The 22,195-nt window shown below is 36.1% G+C and overlaps 2 protein-coding genes across 5 annotated transcripts; both read left to right on the top strand.

Moving 5' to 3' along the window:
* Positions 1-2,283: 2,283 nt before the first annotated feature.
* tnni2a.1 (troponin I type 2a (skeletal, fast), tandem duplicate 1) lies at positions 2,284-6,149 on the top strand. Its single transcript, XM_042505342.1, has 6 exons — positions 2,284-2,317; positions 2,758-2,794; positions 3,941-4,069; positions 4,157-4,246; positions 4,833-5,009; positions 6,040-6,149. Exons 1-6 carry the CDS (start codon positions 2,310-2,312, stop codon positions 6,133-6,135), a joined length of 537 nt encoding a protein of 178 aa, XP_042361276.1. The 5' UTR covers positions 2,284-2,309; the 3' UTR covers positions 6,136-6,149.
* A 1,205-nt stretch (positions 6,150-7,354) lies between these two features.
* Positions 7,355-21,630, top strand: LOC121956908 (troponin I, fast skeletal muscle-like). 4 transcript variants are annotated; one of them, XM_042505345.1, is made up of 7 exons: positions 7,355-7,397; positions 16,465-16,500; positions 17,355-17,391; positions 17,481-17,609; positions 17,870-17,959; positions 19,037-19,213; positions 20,793-21,630. In XM_042505345.1, exons 2-7 carry the CDS (start codon positions 16,490-16,492, stop codon positions 20,871-20,873), a joined length of 525 nt encoding a protein of 174 aa, XP_042361279.1. In that variant the 5' UTR covers positions 7,355-7,397; positions 16,465-16,489; the 3' UTR covers positions 20,874-21,630. The 4 variants fall into 4 exon arrangements, with proteins under 4 accessions (XP_042361279.1, XP_042361277.1, XP_042361280.1 ...); XM_042505343.1 differs by lacking the exon at positions 7,355-7,397 and adding an exon at positions 8,503-8,590; XM_042505346.1 differs by lacking the exon at positions 7,355-7,397 and adding an exon at positions 12,112-12,133.
* The last annotated feature ends 565 nt before the right edge of the window (positions 21,631-22,195 follow it).

Genomic DNA, 22,195 nt, shown 5'->3' on the forward strand with positions numbered 1-22,195 from the left:
TGTGAGCATAATATGAAAGTATTATTATTGAATATCATTGCAATATCATTACGACATCGATATTTAAGAAAAAGATCATGATTGTCTCTCTCCCTCAAATATATATATATATATATATGTATACAATATATATATATATTATATATATATGTATACATATATATCCTTAAAAAAGGAAAAAGAAAAGCTACATTTTTTTAAAGAAAACTTGGCTTCCAAACCCTTGTTTTTTTTCTTTTTTTATGTTTTCTACATTCTATATTAAAGTTTTCAATAAAAGCAACCCCTAAAAATTAAACAAAATTGCCAAAAATTTAAAATTTTCTATATGGCCCACAAAAAAGAAAAGAAGAAAATCACTAAAAATGTCGTGTTCTGGCTCATTTTTGTCTAATTTCTTCTGTTGTGTGTGAAGCTGTGATCTGGACTGAGCTGATGGTCTTTTGGACAATATTTTCTCTGATTTTGAGACATTGCCCCCCGACTCCATCAAAAGTTCATTGTTAATGTTTAAAAATTTCATTGTGAACTTCGTTGAGTTTCTGAACATCGGTGTTGATCAGGAAATTTGGGAAAGTGACTGTTTTCTGCTTCTGCAAAAGTTCAGGGAGTGTATCTTTAAAGAAGCTTTATGGGATATTCAGGGCATTATTAGCAGCAAAACACTATTACATGTGTAACACGTATGTGACGATATTGCGGAGAATGAAGTCGCGCTTCAGGTCTTTGTGTCGTGATACGAGCTTCTCTGCATGTTAGTGCATGTTTGTATTCCACTGGCTTGCTAATCACCAGCGGTCTCCACTGAAATCATTCAGCGGTTTCAACTGATATTGGGACAGTGAGTGATGTCGTGGGAAATATAGAGAAAATTTGTTTGATTTCTTTCAAATCATGGGAAGAAGGCAATGAGCATCAGAGAAGAAATTACAAAAAATAAGCAAGAAATTCTGTAACATAATTTTAAACATCTTTTTCTACAGACATTTCCCCTAGCTTTTTTAAAATTAATTTTCTAAATCTACTGATTTTCTGCAAATGGTGGAAACATTTCCTAATAGAGCAACAGTTAAAGCAAATATGACTATATATAATCAACTATTACAGCCTTAAACCCATTAGCTTCTAATAAGCTTGATTTCTTCCAAAATTATGGGAAGACGGCAATGAGCTCCTCAAGAAATGGTCCAAAAATTATCAAGATAATAATTAAAAGTAAAACAACAACAACAATAAAAAAAAAAAAAAACAATATGACAATAAGCAAAAAAATAAAAAACAAAGTTACCTGAAAAAGTGCTAAAAAATTAAATTAATATTTTTTTTCTGTTGATTTAAAACTTTAAATATACATTTATGAATATAGTTCTCTCGACATTCTCCAGGTTTCAGTGTTAAATAATAATTTGAAAATAATTATTTTAAATATGTAATTATAATAATTATGAATTTGGTTCTCTGAATTTTTATTCCTAGCATTTTTAAAAAATAAATTTCTAAATATACATATTACTTGCAATTTGCGGATCAGTTCTTGCCAGGCTGCTCATTGCCTTTTTTCCCCTATGTTTTTAAAAAAAGCAAACAAACCATGTTGCTCAAAGGTTAAAATGCTTGTGAAGGCGTCTGAAAGCAGCAGCAGAAAAATGATGCTGATCCACATTTCAAAGGGTTAAAATATAGATTGACTGTTTTTTAAAAGAAAAAATTGATCAAACTCCGTAACAGTTTTGGCAGATAATCATTGTTAAAAGAAAACATGATGTCAACACCCCTTGTGTTTACTGACTCTACATCATGGCGGAGAAAATATTGCAGTATTTAAGACATTTTGACAAAGATGGCAGAGCCTTCAGTTTTCGGTTTGGTGGACGGATGGTTGATCTGGACTGTTCTGGACTGTTCTGGACTGTCTCTATTTTCAGAGAAGTCGTATCCCGTCTCAGTCATGTCCGAGATGTTTGAACTAACAGAGGAGGTGTCCGGTGTTTTCTGATAATCTTCCAGAAGACAGATCTTTGATGACAGGGATGCCCGGGGGGACAACTGGGGACTCCAGATCCTTGTCCTAATATAGACGAGATGTTTTTCCGATGCTCGGTGTCCCGTTTCCTCTAAGTGGAGTTATTATTTCTTAAAGAGGAATTCCTCTTCGGTGTGACCCCACCTTCACCTGGTTTCATGTTCCCATGTTTGTTTCAGCTGTGCACTTAATGACTTTTCTTTTTTTCTGACATTTTTACTTTTACAATATTTTAAGATGTTTTTTGGTTTTTTTCTGCAGGCTTTGAAGCCAAACAAACACCAAGATGTCAGAGTGAGTAATTCTGGGCCTCTTTCATCCATATGTTCAATTTTATTTCATTTTTTAATCACAAACACAGCAACATTTCTAAATGCCACATCCACGTCAAACTTTTACAGAATGTTTAATATTTATAAAATTATCCCACTGGAAGAACCACATATTATATTGAAAAACAAAACAAAACAGACGTATCTTTAAAGTGATTTTTGAACTGTCATCACAGTTAGTCCATGAAGGAGTCCCAAAAACCTTTTTGCATTTTTTTGGAAAATAAGTAAAAAAATAACTGCTTCCAACTTTTTCCTCTAAAAATTAATTGATTTCAGGGTTGTTGGTTTTTTTTTTAAGAAATAGTTAAATTGCATGCTGGGTTTGTTATCAATATAAACTATATAATAATTTAATTAGAAATGCATCATAACAAATGGATGTTTTCTCACACTCTTCAGGAAAAAGATGTCGTCGAGTCGCAAGCATCATCTGAAGGTAAAAGATTCCTTTACATCTTCTACGGGCCAAATCTGTGCCTAAATCCTAGAAACGTCCTTAAATCATAGAAACATCCTAAATCATATAATGTTCTGCAAACCAAGAAATGTCCTCAAATCTTAGAAACATCCTAAAATCCTAGGAATGTGCATATGAAAAATGTTTGCAGCAACTAGGGCTGGGCGATAAAAGGAAAACGATATCAATTGCAGTATAATTTTTCCTCGATTAAAAATATGAGACGTTGTCGATTGAATGTCGATAGAACGAATTCCAGCCATGTTTTGACAGACAACACGAACAGCCAATGATAATAAGAATAGCGCCGCGGAGAACCAAATGCAGTGAAGGACTTTGACTGTAGAACAGCTGAGTGTTTGACAGCCACAGCATTTCATCACGGCGGATCAAACAGCTGATGGTCCGACAGCAGCGCAGTGAGACAGACGCACAGAGCGCAGCTTCTCCTCACAGCACCAAAGTGTCTGAAACTGTGAATGTTGGCAGCAGGCTGTTGGCAGCTATAGGAGAAGTAGGCCGACTCAAAAGTTTTTAATTCCTGAGTAAAATGATTAATAGCACAGAAGTTTGATAGAAGCTGAAGTCAGAGTCCTGCAGTCAGGAGAGGTTGGCCTATTATCAGCACAATGTGCTGAAATTTACCTGAAGTTTGTTTAAGATGGAGCTTTTCATTTTTATATAATGCTGGAAAGTTTGATGGTGATATTGATTTTAGGTATGTGGCTCGGTCCTTTGCTAGGAGGAAATTTTAGTAACTGGACCTCTGTGAGTTTTAGTAGAATAGGTCCTCCAGTTGGTGACGCCTGTTCTACAGTATATTTGTCATGTTCAATGTCTGACAGAAAATACATATTTAAACCAAAATTAACCTGATGATATCTTCATATCTCACTGAGGAGTCAAAGGGAACCTTCAAGCTCGACAGAAATAGTGATTTGATGTGTATCGTGATATATATTGATATCGGCTGATGTGAAAAATTATTGTTTAAAGACGTTTTTCCATATCCCCAGCCCTAGCAGCAACGTACAAAAATCTTTGCAGTCACAAGACGAGAGAGATGATGCCTTTGGCTGCAAAGAGTTAACCACAGATGTTCACTGCGTTTCTGTCGTCTGGCAGAGTTTGATGCTGTCCATCGCCAAAGGTTTACTGGAGGAGGAGGAGCGGGAGCGAGAGCTGGAGAGGGCGAGGTACATGGCTGAGAACTGTCCTCGTGTGGTCATGCCCAGGACCATGCAGGAGCTGCAGGTGTGTCCTGTGATTCACTTCTCAGCTCGGCGCGACGATTCGCCGTGATTCTGGTGTTGTGACGATGTTACTGATGTTTGTGTTCAGGAGCTGTGCAGAGAGATCCACCACAAGATCGAAGTGATCGACGAGGAGCGGTACGACCTGGACATGAAGGTCCATAAAACCAACAAGGAGGTACGTCAGGAAATTACTGATATACTGAAGTTATTTGACCCTTTGAAAACCTGAACGACTCGGTTTGATTTCTGTCAGAAGGCAGTGACCAACATAACAAGAAAAGTCCCCCAAACTGAAAGAAATTAGGAAAAGTTGCCAAGAATATGGCCTAAAATACTTGATTTTTTCTTCTTCTTATTATTATTATTATTAATGTTTGGTGATTTCTCTTTTCTTCTGATTTTTTTCGGCATTTTCATTTTTATTCAAAACTGGAAAAAAAAATGGTGATTTTTTTCCCCCAAGAAAAGGTGTTTGAAAGGCAAGCTTTCTTTAAAAATTGGCCAAATTACACTACGTATTGAAACAAAGCAAAGTTTAGTTTTCGATGGTCCTTCAACACATCATTTGGGAAGCTGAAGTTATGTTAAAATAGAGTTTGAATCTTATATATTTGAAAAATGGTGGGCAAGTGGGCCAAGGAAAAAAATGTGGTTCCTTGAAAAGTCATGGAAATGAGATGTTGTCCATGAAAATGTGTGGGAACCCTGAAGCTGACTTTATTTTCATCCATTGTGACCTTTGAATAATTTCCACTTTCCAGATTGACGACCTGAAGATCAAAGTTCAGGACCTGATGGGCAAATTTAAGAAGCCCGTCCTGAGGAAAGTGCGCATGTCTGCCGACGCCATGCTGAAGGCTCTGCTGGGCTCCAAACACACGGTGAACCTGGACCTGAGGGCCAACCTGAAGCAGGTCAAGAAGGAGGTGAAAGAGGAGGTGAGGAGGAGGAGACAAAACAGTAGCTATAAGAAGAGTAAAGGTTTGTAAGTGTGTTGTATTCGCCTGCTTTTGTTTTGAATTTCTGCACATTTGAATAGAAACAGAAGATTTTGGGGGGGCGGGGGGGTTAGGGCCGTCTGTGTTGATGTGTTAATCGTGATGCAGTTAAGGGTCGAATCACGTTTATTTCCGGCGATACCGGCCGACATTCGTGTCTTTTAGGGGCTGCAGCAGGCTGATTTTTAAAGCTAGAGTGATGATACACATGAGACTCAAAGACCTGAGGAATCCAGCGGCACCAACCATGGCATTTCATGAGACTAAACTTGTCCTGTTATGAGGAATAAAGTTGAAGATTATTTTCCACTTTTTATCTAATAATTCCAACATTTTATCTCATAATTTTGACCATTCATCCATCACTTCTGATCATTTGTGTAACCCTACTCTCCAGTCTCAAGCTGCAACTTTATTTCTCATAAAATTACGAGTTTAATCACATAATATTCTGACTTTTCACCTAAACGTACAAGTTTAACCTCGTAATATTGTGACTTTTTTTTTGTAAATTTAATCTCATAATATAACAACTTTATTTTCATTATATAAAAGTTTTTTTTTCTCGTACTATGACTTTATTTTTTTTTTAAAAATTGAAATGGAGATTTTTAATCTCAGTGGGACCAACCTGGTTAAATATAGACTAAATAAAATAAAATTTAATAAATTTAACATGGACCTGATCCTCCGTCGTAGTATTTCACAACAAACATTATATCATATTTTTTGCGCCATCAGCTGTGATTCACAGCTTCTATTTCTACTTCATATGTGAGATTTAAGAAAAAAAGAAAAACGGTTTTTAAAAAAATGGCGCCAAACTGAACCTAACTGAGTCCTCATCATCAGCTGTGAGGAGGCGTCGGAGAGTCGGATCAGCAGATCCGTTATGGTGTGTTCAGATCTGTGATTTTCAGAGAAACTTTGACGGTCCAGCTGAGATTTTTGCTCGATTTTGGTGTTTCAGGATAAAGAGCTGCGGGACGTTGGCGACTGGCGTAAAAACATCGAAGACAAAGCCGGCATGGACGGGAGGAAGAAGATGTTTGAGGCCGAGGCTTAAATGATCGGCTCTGAACGAAGCTGCGGCGGTTTTGTCGCTGATCGGTTTGATCACATCAGACACATTTAGATAAAACGAATTAAACGATTGTTGTGAGCTGCAGAAGCTGAATAAACAGGGTGAAGGAGCCGTTTTGTGATGCTTACATGGAGACTCAGTACTAAAAAAAAAATCAGATTACTCCAATCCGATTTATATTTTCATCATCATCGTCGCTTTTACGGATTTTATGAATGCGTGAAGCAGAAGCAGCTCAACACACCGACAAACGCTAATGTCAACACTTCAAACGAGATGTAGAATTTCCCTCTTAAATGTGAAATATTTTGCGTCAATATTTAAAATTGATTGAAATGTGACTGATGTCCAGCATCGTAACGAATCTGTGAAAGTAACGTCGGCTACAAGCTCAAATGGAGGCAAAGAGAAAAAAAAAGGTAAATAAATAAACAGATAAATATAGAAAGAAATCAAATAAAAAGGTAAATAAATAACAAAAATAAAATAGAATGAACAAACTAGTAAGAAAAATGGAAAAAAAAAGGAGGGGTGATTAAATAAAAATAAAACAAGGGTAGAAAATAAGTAGAAACAAAAAAAAACAATAGTTTTTATTGTTTTTAATTAACAAAAATTATAATCAAAATTGTCAAAACAAATTTTAAAAAAAGTCCCAGCCTGGATGATTTGTGCACAATTAATCTGTGAGTGTTGAAGACGAGGGTCGATACAGCGGGCTGATGGACATGAATGAGTGTGTGTGTGTGTGTGTGTGTGTGTGTGTGTGTGTGTGTGTGTGTGTGTGTGTGTGTGTGTGTGTGTGTGTGTGTGTGTGTGTGTGTGTCACTGAGCTGCAGTTTCTGCCGTTTTATGACGTGCAAAGCCTCGAATGGTGTCAGACGGACGGAGTAAGCTTGGACTCCCACTAAGACGCGTCCTCTTCAGCACGTCGCTGATGGAGACGCAGAGAAATATGAACCCGAATCATTTCTTTTAAAGTTTCTCAACTTCTTCAACTTTAATTGAACGTATTTATCCTCCTGCTGCTGAACTTGAACATCAAACACACAAACTGAATCAGAAAAGGAGAAACAGATCTGAGGTTAGTGAAGTCTTAAATTATTTATTGTTTTAATATGTTTTAGTTTGATTCATGACTTTACATCGAGGAGATGTCGTCTGTTTTGTCTCACTTTTCTTTTTTGCGTTTCAGGTATTCAAATGAGTGTTTCAGTTTCTGCTGCTGAGCTGCAACAACAACTGTGAGTGCAACTTTTTTTTTTTATTAGGTACAGTCTGTGATTTAAATGTGAAGAAAAAGTGCTGCACCATGATCAAACTCTAAAGCTAAGACACTTACGTCCCAAAATCATAGAAGCATCCTTAACTTCATGAAACTTACTAAAATCCTAGAAATGTATAAAATCCTAAAAAAACTGCCTATAATCCTACAAACATCCGTAAGTACTCCAAATGTCCTAAAAACCCAGTAAAGGCCTAAATTTCTAAAAATGTTCTAATGTCCTACAAATGTCCTAAAATCCTGTAAATGTCTTAAAATCTTAGAAATATCCTAAAATCCTTGAAATGTGTTAAAATTATTGAAATGTCCAATAATCGTAGAAACATCCTTAAGTCCTTAAACATCCTAAAATTCTAAAAATGTCCTAAAATCCTAAAAAAAAGTACTAAAATCCTTGAAGCATCTGTAGAAATGTGGTTAACCCCGGGAAAGGCTTAAATTACTTGAAATTGTCTTAATGTCCCAGAAATGTCCTAAAATCTTAGAAGTATCCTAAAATCACAGAAATATCTAAAATCCTGGAAATGTCTTGAAATCCCAAAATTAAGAACAAATGTGCTTAAATCCTAGAAACATCCTAAAGTATGAAAATGTTAAGGACTCTCCGCAGGCTCAGATTTCATGCAGCAGCGTGTCCGCGAGCGTTTCCTTCCTGTAAATCTCTCTATATATAAAACACTAACATGTGATGTGACATGCAGGCGTAAATTTTACACTTGATGTCTGAATTACAGTTTTTATCGCCGATGACGTGGTTATTTTTAAAGGAAAATAATAAATATAACAGCTGATTACAAGCTTTCCAACAGCAGAGAACATTAATACATTAATTTATGGACTGTTGATTAGGAAATGCCTGCGTGGTTTAATCACTTTTCCTGCGCTGCGTCCGTCAGAAGCTGGAAGATAATACAGATAACAATCTTAAAGGGCGGGTTATTTATAATGAGGCAGCAGAGAGAGGGGGCAGATGACACTGTACTGTATTTCATGACCTTGCCAGCTCATTGGTTTGACCAGTAATCCACTTCCATAAAGAGAAAGTGGAGGATTTAGAGGCTATCACAGATTGCAATATATACCTTCTTAACACTCGGTGTGTCCGGGACTCAGTCTGCGTCTCTAACAAGCCGACCGCTCTGCTCTCTTCGAGTAAGACCTCTTTTTGTGTGTGTGTGTGTGTGTGTGTGTGTGTGTGAGTGCGTGTGTGTGTTGGTTTGCATGCGCAGTGTTTGCAGGGCAGCAGCTGTAAGTGCTTCATGTTGTCGGTATGTTTAAATCTTTTGTCAGTGGACGGTTGTGAGTTAGAAAAAAAAGTCTGCTGAATATTTGGTTTTGTTAAATTTGTTATGGAGGTGATATTTGATGTGTTTGTGACGGTAAAATGCCAAATATTCACGACTGTTTGATGTTTTGGGGGATTTTAGGAAGCGTTAAAGCAATTTGCACGCTCTCTAGATGACGTTTGATAGATATTTTATTACTTTCATGTCCTTTTGTTGTTAAATCAGGTTAAAAAGTGTGAAGTTTTTGGTTTCTTCAGGATTAGGGTTTTTTTTGTGCGGGTTTTGGAGAAGTGCTGTGGTAGCAAAGCGGTGATGTACGGCTTGGTGATAGTGGCACGCTGAAAGGAAACACCACGACAAGGCATGAACGTGAAAGCGGACCCGTCAGTGTTTATCCTCCTGTCAGCGCCGAGGGGCTTCAGCGGAGACCCTGCGGTAATCTGCAGCGGCTGCCAAACCCGGTCTCCGTCTTCACTCTGATCCCCGCTCACCAAATTTAGACTGTTTTCTTCCTCAAGCGTTCAGATGTTAAAGCTGTGATTTACTGCACAAGGACCTGACAACAGAGGAGCTTTTATTACCAAGTTTGTCTCCGTCTGCCCTGAACGGCAACTTTTCTTTTTATTTTAACTTGTAGCTTTAGGTTGTATGGAAAGAAATTACATGGACAGTATTTTTTTTAACATGAGGAGGACCTTTCAATCATTTAAAAATGGAAAATAAATAGATAAATAAAATAAAATAAATACAAATAAATGGGGGGGGGGGGGGGGGGGGGGGTAGATAAAAATAATAAAATAAAATAAAATAAAATAAAGGTAAAAAAAAATAAGTAGACAGGCAAACAAAAAAGTACATTCTGTCTTTTTTAATTTTTGTTTTTGCTCAGGGAGGAGCATTTTAATGGTGTTTGATTTTAATTCAGCGAGTATGATGATGAAAATTTTGTTTCATATTTATTCTCAAGATTACACCTGAGATCTTCCACATCGTCTGCATTTTGGTTAATTTTTTAGGAAAGAGAAAATTTTAATGATTTTTGTAACCTGCAGCGACATCACTTTTCTTTTGCTGCTTTCAGATGACTTTCACAAGTACTTCGACCTTTGAACCCTGAAAAACTTTTTAGTAAAAGTTACTAGATTTAGAAAATTATTTTTTTAAAGCTAGGGGAAAAGGGTACAGAAAAGTTATATTCATAAATATTGTAATTATATATTTGAAATTATTTTACAAAATCATTATAAGTTTTGTGCACTTTTTCTGTGTTTTTAAAAAAATATTTCTAAATTTCTTCCCCTTTAAACAATTTTCTTGCCATTTTTTGGGTAATTTCGTCTTTTGTTGCTCAAGAAATAAGGCCAGTTTGCTCAGGTTTCAAAGGGTTAAACCCAAAGTGAAGAGGAAAACATGAAGCACATAGGATGGTTTCCAATTTTTAATACCTTGTCGTTTGCCCTCAAGTCCTGTCGTCATTTCAAGTCTTAATTCTAAAGAGATTAGTTTTTTAAAATATAATTATATACAGAAAAATCTAATTAATGTACGTATGATGTATTTCCTTAAATCCCAGTCAAACCTTAAACAGAAAATAATGAGTGACTTAAATTGTCAGTAATTAGTGACAAATCTTTGGAGGGAAACCTCACCTAAACCTCGTTGAACCTTGTTGAATGCAACTTTTTATTTAAGTATTGTATCTGTGTACACTTTTAAGGTACAAGCGCGTATCTTAAGTAATGTACAAGAACTTAATTTATAAAGCGAAGTACTTTTGAGTCTCAAGTACTTTACTTGAGTCATTTTGCATAAGCAGTACCTTTATTTTAGATATTATAAGTACTGTTTAATGCTTAGACTTTTTTACTTGGGCAGCATTTTAAATGCAGTGTTTTTATACTGTGTTATTGTTAGTTTTACTTGAGTAAAAGATCGCTAGACTTCTTCTGACCACTGGTCTACACCGCAGACTGAAAATAAAGACGTAACTTCCACGATGTCACCTGCTGGTTTAGTTTTGAACGTGGATTGTTTCAGAGACGTGGATACAGCGTTGGTGGGGGGGCCATGTTCATTCCTGTGAAAGTCGCTCAGTGATGCACGAAGCCAAAACCCTCGAGCTGACTACTTTTAGTTTAACACTCTGATCTGAATGGAAATAAACTGATTTAATCTTGTGGCTTTTTCAGACTTTCCAAATGTTATCGAACCTGATGCATCAAATTCTGACGGAGATAAGAGACATTTTGTGGAGACTGTGACACTAAAAAAGTTTTCGAAATTTTTTGCTATTTTATCAACGGGAAAAAATCTTCTTGGGCCAAATGGCATAAAGTGACGGACTCTAGAGTTGTAATTCTGCTTTTTTGCCATTACGGAAATTGGCCTCTAAGGCAGTGCACTTATAGGGGCCGAGTTTTAAAGACTCAAATGTAGCATTTTGGCCGTTTTCATCTTAAACGTTTTTTTGTAGCAGGTTGTTAACGTGTTTATTTCTTGGCCGTTTTTACATGGAGGTCTCTGGGGACTGACTGTGTGTTTGAGCTTGATGCAAGTGGACATTTGAGGAACTTTTAAGTAATTTCCTTGTTTATTTTTGTTTTCTCACTCTCACTTGTTTGTTTTTTTAACCTTTCATTTCAAAATTTTAGAGTCTTTTTTTTTGCAGTTTTTCTTGCTATTTTTGGGTTAATTTCTTCTTAAGTTGCTAATTACCTAGATTTTGAAAAAAAAGAAAAATTGCAGTTTCAAAGAGTTAATTGTCAGATTGTCAAACATTTTATTTCAATAGAGGAGCTTTTTTTAATTTTTTTAATTCGTAGTTTCACAGACGTGAACAGCACGTTTTCTCTGCGATATCTCTTCTCTCTCAGCTCTTTTTTTTGCACGGGGTTTAAATGCCATTGTGCTCTCTTGTCTGTATTTCTGTCTGTGTGAAGCAGATGCATCTGACGTCAGCCCAGCAGCGAGTTATTTTTGCAATAGCGTCTTGTCCGCCTGAGGGATGTTCTGCAGTGTTGAGTTACTGTGAACCCGTTCATCGTCCCTCTGGAGACAATCCTGCACATAACACACACTCGCACTTACTTAAGACAAAATCAGGCCCCAGATTTAGATATTATCCCGTCTCCAGAGCAACATGTTGTTATGTCCAGCGAGTTTCGAGTGTCCTAAAAATACCCCGTCAGCCCCGGAGATGCCCCCTGCCCGTTATTGGTTTACAGCCATTTGTTCCCGGGCCAGCTATGTGTTGTAGGATGCCTGCGCTGGTTGTCAGACGTCTTTTCTTTTAAGACGAGCCTGCTGTCGTTTATTTTTTTCTCCATAATGAAGATGTTGGGAACAGCTGCGGCTCCAGGAATAGAGCTTTAATCCACCGCTCCGTCACAGCTCCTAAACATTACAGCAGGTCTGGCCTCCTGGTACCTCTGGAAGTGGCCTCAAAGTCCTCCGGGCTCGGCCTCAGAGGGTCCATTTACATTATTTCATCCTGTTACTGCGTCTGCTGGATACAGTGGTGGAATTTAACTTATTGACTCAAGCACTGTACTGATTTGAGTTATTTGGCAGTTAAATATTCCCATTTGATGCTACTTTATGCTTCTATGGGGGGATATTTTACTGAGTTTATATTTACTGTGATACTACAAGTGTATGTAGCTACTAATATTTCCATGATTTTACTTGAGAGGGATTTTTTTTAACCTTTTGAAACCTTTTAAATTGTCTTTGTTTCTTTTAAAAAATGGGTAATGAGCAACCAAAGAAGAAATCATCCAACACACAGCAACCAATAAATTAGAAAAAAAAAAAGAGTGGGGAGATGGCGGTGGGGGGGGGGGGGGGGGGATACCAAAAAAAGGCAAACAAGACTTGGGATAGCACTTAATTATAATAATTCTGCAACATAATTTAAAATACATAATTATGATAATTATAATTATAGTTTTTCCCTAGTTTTTTCTTTTAATAAGGCAAACAAGACTTGGAATAGTGCTCAAAATTTTTTATAATTCTGTAAAATAATTTTAAATACATAATTACAACAACTGTACATAGTTTTTCCCTAGCTTTTTTCTCCAGCTTTTGTAAAATAATTTTGTAAAATCTACCAATTTCTTGCGAAATGTGCAACATTTCATACCAAGTCGCTCATTGTCTTTTTCCTCAGGCTTCTGAAAGAAATTTGCATCATTTTTCTCAAGGTTCAAAGGTCATCTGACAGCAGCACAAGAAAATAATGTCGCTCCAATAAAGTTAATTAATTCGGGACTTTTACTTGTAAAGGAGTATTTTCATATTGTCACAGTAACTGTCAAATCTGACAAGTTGATCTTACTATGAAAAAAGCCTGGGAAAAACTATATTTGTAATTGTCATAATTACATTTTTAAAACATGGCACAGAATTTTTATAATTTTTAAGCACTTTTTTCTGGTCATTTTCTTGTTTGTTTTTTATTTTGCTTTTGCTTTTTGGTGTTTAAATAAAAGTAACTTAAATTAAGCCCATTCACTTTGGTTTCAAAGGGTTAAGTTAGATCTACTTTTGCAGCGTTGGTTCTTTAACTTCAAGTAAAAGATCAAAATTTTGGTTTTATTTACTTGTGAGTCAGATTTCTGCTTTATCCCCAAACGTGAATGTCATTTCCTTTGTGGTGCTTGAAGAAAAACATTGTTTATCTTCCATATCTTTAAATTTGCAGTGGTTGGCGTGTGTGTGACAGTAACATGCACAGAGGCACAGTCTAATCTTTGCTCCCACGTATCAAAAGAAAAAACTGAAAAGCTGTTTTTAAGATTACGTAACTGCTGTGTGGTCATGCAGACTTAAATAAGCACCAATAACAGAACTGACAGCAGCAGCTGCAGACACGATGTTTACCTCGCAGGCACGTTTCACGTCCACGTTTCACACCGGCTGAATAACTGAAACATAATCGAAATCTCCCTGAACAGTTAGAAATTAATCTAACAATTAGCCTTTGGTCAGTATTACTGTTTAGAATAGATCATTAATAGTTGATAGAGTACAAAAAGACACAAAAACTACATGGTTGTAGAGGCTAAAATGCTAATTATAAACCTCAAAACAAGATTGTTTGATGCTCTAACAACACCAGACAGATGTGAGCAACATTAGCATGTTATTGTGCTCATGCTAATATAGCACAATTGCATGTTTGCATGCTAGATTTGCTAACGTCAATATAAATAGCATTCTATCATGCTAATTTTAACTTTGCTAGCATAATTTCTCTCCTATATTTGCTATTGTGACATGATAAGGTTTAGAAAGTCAGGTAGCATTTAGCATTTTAGCATGCTAGTGTTAGCATGCCATGTTAGCATTCATGATTTGAATTTTAGAGGTATTAAATCATTAAATGAAGTGTTAATTTTGGTTTGCTAATAGCACGTCGCTCTAAAATGCTAAAAATATGACTGTTATCATGCTAGCATGTATTATGTTGAATTTACTGTGCTATAATGCTATGTGTCAAATTTAACATGTTATTTAGCATGTTATTTTGACATAGCTACCATTCTATCATGCTTATTTTACCTTTGCTAACATACTTTCTTGCCTATATTTGTTATAGCAACATAAAATTTAGAAAGTCAGGTAACGTTTAGCATATTAACATGCTAATGTTAGCATGTCATGTTAGCAATTGAATCAAAGTACACGTAAAGCAGGAGTTCAGTGACTGAAATGTAAACTGATATCAAGCTAACATTTAATATGTAGCATTTAGTTTACTACAATTCTACATTTTAGCATGTCACATCTAACATGTTATTTAGCATATGTTGCCATAATGTCATTTAGCTTGTTAAGATCTATTATTGAAATTTAGCATGTTATGCTAACTTCTCTCATCATGGCAGAGAACCTCTAAAATTAGACTGAATTTCCTTCAACCTTAACTGAGGCTAATTGTAACATGGTAACAATAGCATGCTACCTTGCTATATGTGCTATAGCATTATGAACTAGCATAGCATAGACAACATGCTAACATGCTATTGTTTGCTTTGTTTGTTTGGATCAACATAGTTTTTCTTGTGTACGTTTAAATGCCTTTCACAAGCTTTTTGACCTTTTGAAACCTAATTTGTGGGAGATCTTTGTGGAAAAATAGGAAAAAATGCCAAGACCCAAAAAAAAAGAAGGGAGCAATATTAGAAAAATATAACAAAAAATAAGTAAATTGGGAAAAGTGTCCAGAAAACTATGTTGCGTACTGCATAACTAGTATTAATAATATTAATAATGACGATAACAATAAATCAGAATTATATAGTGCTTTTCTTTTCCTCAAATGAGATATAAATACATAAGAAAAAGACAGCAGGAAAAAACAGTCATTTCTTTAATGTGATCATTAAAATAAAGTGAATATTAAAGCTGCGGTGAGCTTCGAGGACCTTTTTGAATGCGGACAGTGTGGGGGAGTTTTTTCATTTGGTTGGGTGTAATAATAAGTACATACTGGACCCCTGGATCGCTCAACAGCTGCTCACCTGGTGCACATGCCAAACACAGTTTCTGGGTTTACTGCTGTTGTGCGCTGCCCGCTGAACACACGCAGCAGTGTTTCTCCCGCTGGCTCCGCTGTGCTTGAGACAAGTTTTACAAATGCAAAACCTGCATGGATCAAAAAGCCATCATAAAAAAAATCCGGATTATTTATCCTGCCATGAAGTGAGGAGTTTTGACCTGTTGGTGTCGCTGAAAGAACAGTCAGAGGATTAAGCCGTCACGAGTCATCCTCTGGTTTCTAAAACGTCTGAAAGTAAATTTCGTGCCAGTCCATCTCACAGTTGTGGAGTTATTTGCTCTGCACCACAAACAGATTTTGGACCGCCGTCCCCAGAGCCACGTAGCTAAAAATAGCCTTCTGGTCCTTTAAGGCATTAACGCGGCCTCAGTTTCAAAGTTCAGTTGCATTTAATGTCCTGGAATCAACATTGAAGTCTTAAGATAGAATTAATATGATCCAAACATGAAATGTGAGACAGATGAGTCTCTGCAGCAGGATGGGATCAGAACGAGCTCAGAACAGCTGAAAGTGAACGTGTCGAGTTTAACTTTTACCTTTCTGTGAAACTACAAACAGACTTTATAAGAAAAAAACAAAACCAACCTGATGCTTTTTCCTACAGCCGTCGGCAGAAAAGCTGCATCACGTCACATTCACTTGTGCTGCTTTCAGACGCCTGAAACAAACGTTAAAACCTCTGAAAACTGAGCAGAAAGGTTTACTCTTTCCAAACACATGGGGGAAAGGTAAACAATTTGACAAGAAATGTAGAGCAAACTGCGATAAATTTGTGTGTTAGAAACTTTTCCTGAAAACTTTCTTAAAAAATGGGATTACTAGAAAATTTTATATTTAATGTCCAAAAAAAAAGAATTATTGTAATTATAAAATTACAGGAAAAAAATAACAAAATATTTTTATAATTCTATATTTTAATTTTAAAGAATGTTTTCCAGGCCACTTGCTTGTTTTTTTTTCTCCTTTGTTGCTTTTTTTTGGGGTAATTTATTGCTTGGCAACACTAAAACGGATGGGGTCATGTATGTGATGTGTGTTACTTTTTATGCTGCAGAAACACTTAAATGTCACATAGGCCTATGTGAAGGTACAACTGTAATTTTAATGGCATCTTTTTTGTGTGTTTCTGTGTGTGTCTGTGTGTTGTTTGTTGTTTTTTTGTTGTTTTTTTTCAGATAATATCCAGATCCTGCAGCTAAGATGGCCACTGAGTGAGTTCACAGTTTGATCTGTGTCACTGCGCTTATTGTTTTGTTAGTTAGTTAGTTAGCAGTGTGTCATATATAGGCTACTGTCATATACTGTTTTTGACAGTGTGTTGATATTTTTTCCTACTTAGTTATATAGTTATAGTTATATATATATATATATATATATATATGTATATAGCCTATATGTATATGTATATATTAGGGATGCACGATAATTATCAGCCCAATAATGGAACTGATGACGTCATACTGATAATTCCAATTACAACATTTTTGGCCGATAATAATAAGATAAGCAGAAATGGCTTTGATTTCGCCCGTGTTGCCATGGTTTCGCTGTTCCACGCCAGTTCCTTTCTATGGTTGTCCTTATAAAAGGATGTGTGTGGTCATATAAGTTCTGTAGCTGCTGCTTCCATTTGGGGAAAGTTCCTCTCTATAGATCCACTAGAACTCTAAGACAATATTATTTTCGGCATTATTTTTGTACAATTCAAGTTGAAGGGAAAAAAAAACAACCCAAAAATATAAAAATCAAAATTTTGCTCTTTTACAAAAAACTGTCCCACTTTTTGTCAAATAATCAAATAACAAAAAGAAATTATTGGTTGTATCTTATCCGAGAGCTGGAAATTTTATATGAAATGATCATTATAGCATCACTCTTTGTTAAATGTGTGTGTGTGTGTTTTTTTAAAAAAATATGTTAATAAAAGGTGAAAAAAACAACTTGTCTAAGTATAACTGTTGACTTTTATAAAAATAGTCTTTGTTAAACATTTTTTGTATGTAATGTATTTGTTGACTTAAAAAATGTGAATAAAATGATTGATATTTTGTGTTTTCACCTGCAGAAAGAGACTGTCTGCGCGGCGTAAGCATACTCTGAAGGTAAGAAATGAGTTTTTTTATTCTCTACAAAAAAGAGCAGAAATGCTGTTTTGAAATCTTTGGCTGAAAATGCTAAATTTCGTTAACAGGGATGTATGCTGCTGGTGGCGACTAACTTGTTGGAGGCCGAATCAGTAATGAAGGTGGACGAGAGAGAGAAGTTCCTGGCAGACAAGTGTCCTCCTCTGGAGCTGCCGTACTCGAGGGACGAGCTCCTGGTGAGACACAAACCGGACTCTGCATTGTCTTTACGAGGAAAAGAGTTCACGTACATCACTGCTCAGACGTTTGTAACCTGCCGAAACAAAAGCGCAGAGGAAATCCTGAGACACATTTTAACTCAGTTTTGGCTGTTTTGTTGGTTTAAGTCTTGTTAAAAATCTTTTTTTTTGTCAAAATGAAGTCAAATTAATAATAAAAGCTTGCATCAGCTCACAGGTGCAACAATGACGACTTTTAAAAATCGTTTTCTCTGCAGGAACTTTGCAAGAAACTCCATGAGCAGATCGACATCAGTGAGGAGGAGAGATACTGCATAGAGTTCAAACTGAACATGGTGCTGAATGAGGTGAGACTCTCCGCTTTTCACAGCACTTTCCCCTGCGCCTGAAGTTAACCCTTTACACGCTGGGTTTACGGCAGTTTTGTTGAAGCATTAAAACCTCTGGGACCTGAGAAAATTGGGGGTTTTTGAAAACTTGAAAAAAAAGGCAATGAGTAACTTGGCAACAAATGTCCAGTGAATTGCAAAAAATGAGTGTAAAGTGACAAGAAATTAACTTGAAAATTAGCTGTTGGGGAGATTATTAGGGTTTTTTGGGGGTTTTTTTTAAGGAAAAAGTGCCAAGAAAACTATATTCATATTTTTTTATTATTATTATATATTTAAAATTCTGCTGCAGGGAAAAAAATAAAGCAGTTTTTCAAGGTAATCCACTCATTTCTTTTTTCTTTTTAATTTACTTTACTTTAAAACGTTTTTTTCTTATTTTGAAGGAAATTTTCTTGTTTTAAAGATTTCTCACACATTTTTGGGCCTTTTCTTGTGATGTTGCTTATTGCTTCCTTTTCTTATTTCTGTACTTCCTGAATAAATCAAGTCACTTTGCTCAGGTTTCAAAGGGTTAATATAGTGCAGCTCTGTGAGGTGTTTACCGTGATTCACTTCTGTACATGAACTTCACTCAAAGGGCAAGAAAATACCTGATGTGCTGTTTTAGTAAGTTTGTTCTTTATTTCAAACATGCGTAATGAACAAAATAAAATAAAAGCAAGACAAACAACACCAGAATGACACACACACACACACACACACACACACACACACACATATACATATATATATATTTATAATTTATTTTAAAAAAGTAGGTAATATTTTGATTAAAACATTATTTTTCCACCGTGTTAAGGTGAATTTGTTCTCACATAGGATCTTTTTCTTGTTCAGGAACTTTGACATTCTTTCTCTTATGTCGTGTTTCAGCTCGCCACTGTCTGGAAGTGTTTGAAATAAATTGTGAATGTATCGTGACGTTACGTGTCAGCAGTCAAACACCTCTCTGTGTGAGAATTTAAATTATTTTGTCACGCCTGTAACGACGTATGATAATTTGACCTGTAATAATCCCGAATCCTCCCGAAGGTCCGAGACCTCAACATAAAGATTGTGGATCTGAGGGGAAAATTCAAGCGGCCCCGTCTGAAGAAAGTGCGCATGTCTGCTGACGCCATGCTGAAGGCTCTGCTGGGCTCCAAACACACCGTCAACATGGACCTGAGGGCCAACCTGAAGCAGGTCAAGAAGGAGGTGAAAGAGGAGGTGAGCTTCAATGGTCCTCTGACTCATTTCCCTTTTTATCATCCTGCCTTTACAGCAGCTTTAACCCTTTGATTAACGTCACTTTTTTGTGCTGCATTCAGACGCTTTTCACAAGTATTTCAGCGTTTGGTTCCCGAGCAAGAAAAACGTGTTGGAAGGCAATGAGAAACTCGAAAAAAATAAGCTTAAAAAAATCCTCTGCAAATTGCAAGAAATCTGTAAATATATTTAGATTATACTGGAAATGATTCAGAATTGGGAGTTAAATGTACGGTACATCATACGTACGTTCTAATTTGCTTTGCATTGTGGGTATTTTATAGTGCACTATATAGTGGATGAAACTGAGAATTTGAACACGACTACAAGTATTGGCAAACACAACATATAGTGCATTATTATCGTGATGGTGAACAGTTTCAAACACAGCTGATGACATCAACATGTCCGTAACAACCATTCGGCGTCCCCGTTATGTGGCGGCGGATCTCGTCCTCTTGTCCTGGTCCGCAATGTTGGTCCAATTTGTGGACATTTACGTACGGCTGCTGATCTTCTTTTTCTTCACGTTAGCGGCTCACTGCTACTTGTTGCTTTTCAAGAGTAACAAAACCCCAAAAGCACTTTATTCATTGTCATTGTGTTTGCGGACATTTACGTCCGCTGAGCTAGCTGCTAACTGCTGTGATCAGCTGCTTTTTAAATCGCCGTCAAAAACTCCACATAGACCTCAGTTTGGCGTTGTTATTAACTTCGCCGCCGGCTTAAAGGCGAGAGAAGTCGATCTACTTCACAGTGGTTATTTTTTAACAGCGTGATATCCTGCCATGAACCGGCCGTGTCAAAGGAGATATCGGGGTGCATGCAGAGTCGCTATTACACGCCACGGGACCGGGAATAACGATTAAAACCTGAAATTCAATTCATATTAGAACGTCTGTGGCCGAGGATACTGAAAGATTTAACTGTCAAAAATAAAGCTTGCCACTATTTTGTGTGAAATATCATATTTCACGCAAATCCTTAAAAAGTCTTAAAAGGCATTGAATTCATTCTTTTATAAATAAGGCCTTAATTGGTATTCAAATGTCTTAAATCAGTATTTCAAAAATATTAGAAATGCTTAGACATGGCATGAGTCAATTTTTTTTTTACGCTGCATTGTAATATCTCAAAATACATGGAAACATCTATTTTAAAAAAAGTCACAAAGAAAACTCGCCAACAAAAGCCAGGTATTTCCCAGTTTTTTTCGCTGGACTTGAATGTTTCATTTAACAATAAACATTTGGACGAAATTGACTGTAATCTAAAATAAAAATGTATTACTTTTTTTTAACTACTTTTTTTTTATTTTAAATAAAAAAATAATTATTTTTTTAATTTAATTTTTTTTTAATTTTTTTTTTATTTTGGTTACTGTAAAATTGTTCTTAAATTTCATCCCTGGTGGTATTAAAAAAGTCTTAAAAAGTCTTAAATCTAACATGCCTGAAGCTGTAGAAGCCCTGATTATTATACACTCGCCGCCTCTTTCTCTCTGTCTTTGGTCTAAATGAAATATCGTCTGTGTTCACAGGACAAGCAGCTGCGCGATGTGGGCGACTGGCGTAAGAACATCGAAGACAAGTCTGATAGGAAGAAGATGTTTGATAGTTAAATGTGATCCGTCATCGACTGTTGGGCTTAAACGAGCGCTTTTCAGGACAGAATTCAGGTCTGATGTCGTTTGTAACTGAAGAGTTTTATTCCCAAAAAAAGCTGCATATCCACTGAAGGACTACTTTTACTGAAGATAAGATGTGAGGATAAGAAATGACTGAAGTGGAGGTTTGATCGATAAACAGTTGAATAATATTTCAACACATCTTACAAAAAAAGATGGTGTTTTGATTTGGTACCGCAAGTGATGAATGATAATCTCCTCAGTTGGTTTACAGGATTTTAAAATCTTTTTACCTTTTAATGTGGCCATTTTTTCTTCCAAAGAAAGAGTTGAGTTAAACACTTTATTTTCAAATATAGAAAACCTGTAGTAAAACCTGAGGCAGTGTTTGGGTCGTTTCTGGATATCTGTCATTGGAACAAAACTCTCCAGTTGAATCTAAGCTTCCTTCTGCTTTTGCCTGTATTTACACTGTACTGTGATGTATTTGTACTCCAAGTTGTGTACTGATGCCAGTATTAGTACGTGGTGAATCAAACCTGCTTTTATTCTGTGAAGGCTGACTTACGCTGCGGCGTAAAAATATCGCTACACCTTCAAAGAAACGACTTCTCTGCTGCAGGAGTGTAATTCAGCCTTCAGTCTGTACTAAACGGCATCATGTCGTCTTTTCTAAACTGTTCAAACAGAAATGTGATGTACTTTTCTCTTCTTCTTGCTGTCACATTAAATACAAAAAGCTTCATGTTCATCTTGTTCATAGTCTTGTTGAATTTGTAAACACATTGCTTGCTGTGTAGTACGCACAGGTTCATTTTGGCTGGGTCTGACTTCATATCTTTTTTGTTTTATTTTTAACCCTCCACAAATATTGTTTTTTCTTTATCTTCCCTGAGTGGCCGGCAGAAAATGCATGACCATCCCTCCACCATGAATTTGGTTTTTAAATAGTGTTTGATGTTTGAAAGTTAAAAGTTGAAGATGAAATCATGGAGCTGAAAAAAACCTCACTCTTTTCGTGCATGCTGGTTAATCAGTGCAAGTGGTTTATTTTGGACCACTTGATTTGGCTTAAATGAGACGTAGAATAAAGCGATTTTGATGAAACAGTACTGTTTTAAGCCCAGATTTGGTTACGATTTTTTTTCTGATGTAACCATTCATTGCATAATTTGTCCAAGTAAACTCAGAAATTTTAAATTCCTTTCTACTTACAGATTCTGGGTATGAAAAACTGTAATTTTGGTGATTTTTTAATGAAAACAGCAGTTTTGAAGGCATGTTTTCTTTTTATGACTTAGTTGTTTTGGGTTTTT

This window comes from Plectropomus leopardus, chromosome 17 (genome assembly GCF_008729295.1).
Source record: "Plectropomus leopardus isolate mb chromosome 17, YSFRI_Pleo_2.0, whole genome shotgun sequence".
Classification (NCBI taxonomy): domain Eukaryota; kingdom Metazoa; phylum Chordata; class Actinopteri; order Perciformes; family Serranidae; genus Plectropomus; species Plectropomus leopardus.

Excerpts from the sequence above, each read along its gene's own strand:
- tnni2a.1 (XM_042505342.1), top strand. Across the intron at positions 4,070-4,156 it reads GGACCATGCAGGAGCTGCAG|GAGCTGTGCAGAGAGATCCA; the intron begins GTGTGTCCTGTG and ends GTTTGTGTTCAG. Across the intron at positions 4,247-4,832 it reads TCCATAAAACCAACAAGGAG|ATTGACGACCTGAAGATCAA; the intron begins GTACGTCAGGAA and ends TCCACTTTCCAG.
- LOC121956908 (XM_042505345.1), top strand. Across the intron at positions 17,960-19,036 it reads TGAACATGGTGCTGAATGAG|GTCCGAGACCTCAACATAAA; the intron begins GTGAGACTCTCC and ends ATCCTCCCGAAG. Across the intron at positions 19,214-20,792 it reads AGAAGGAGGTGAAAGAGGAG|GACAAGCAGCTGCGCGATGT; the intron begins GTGAGCTTCAAT and ends CTGTGTTCACAG.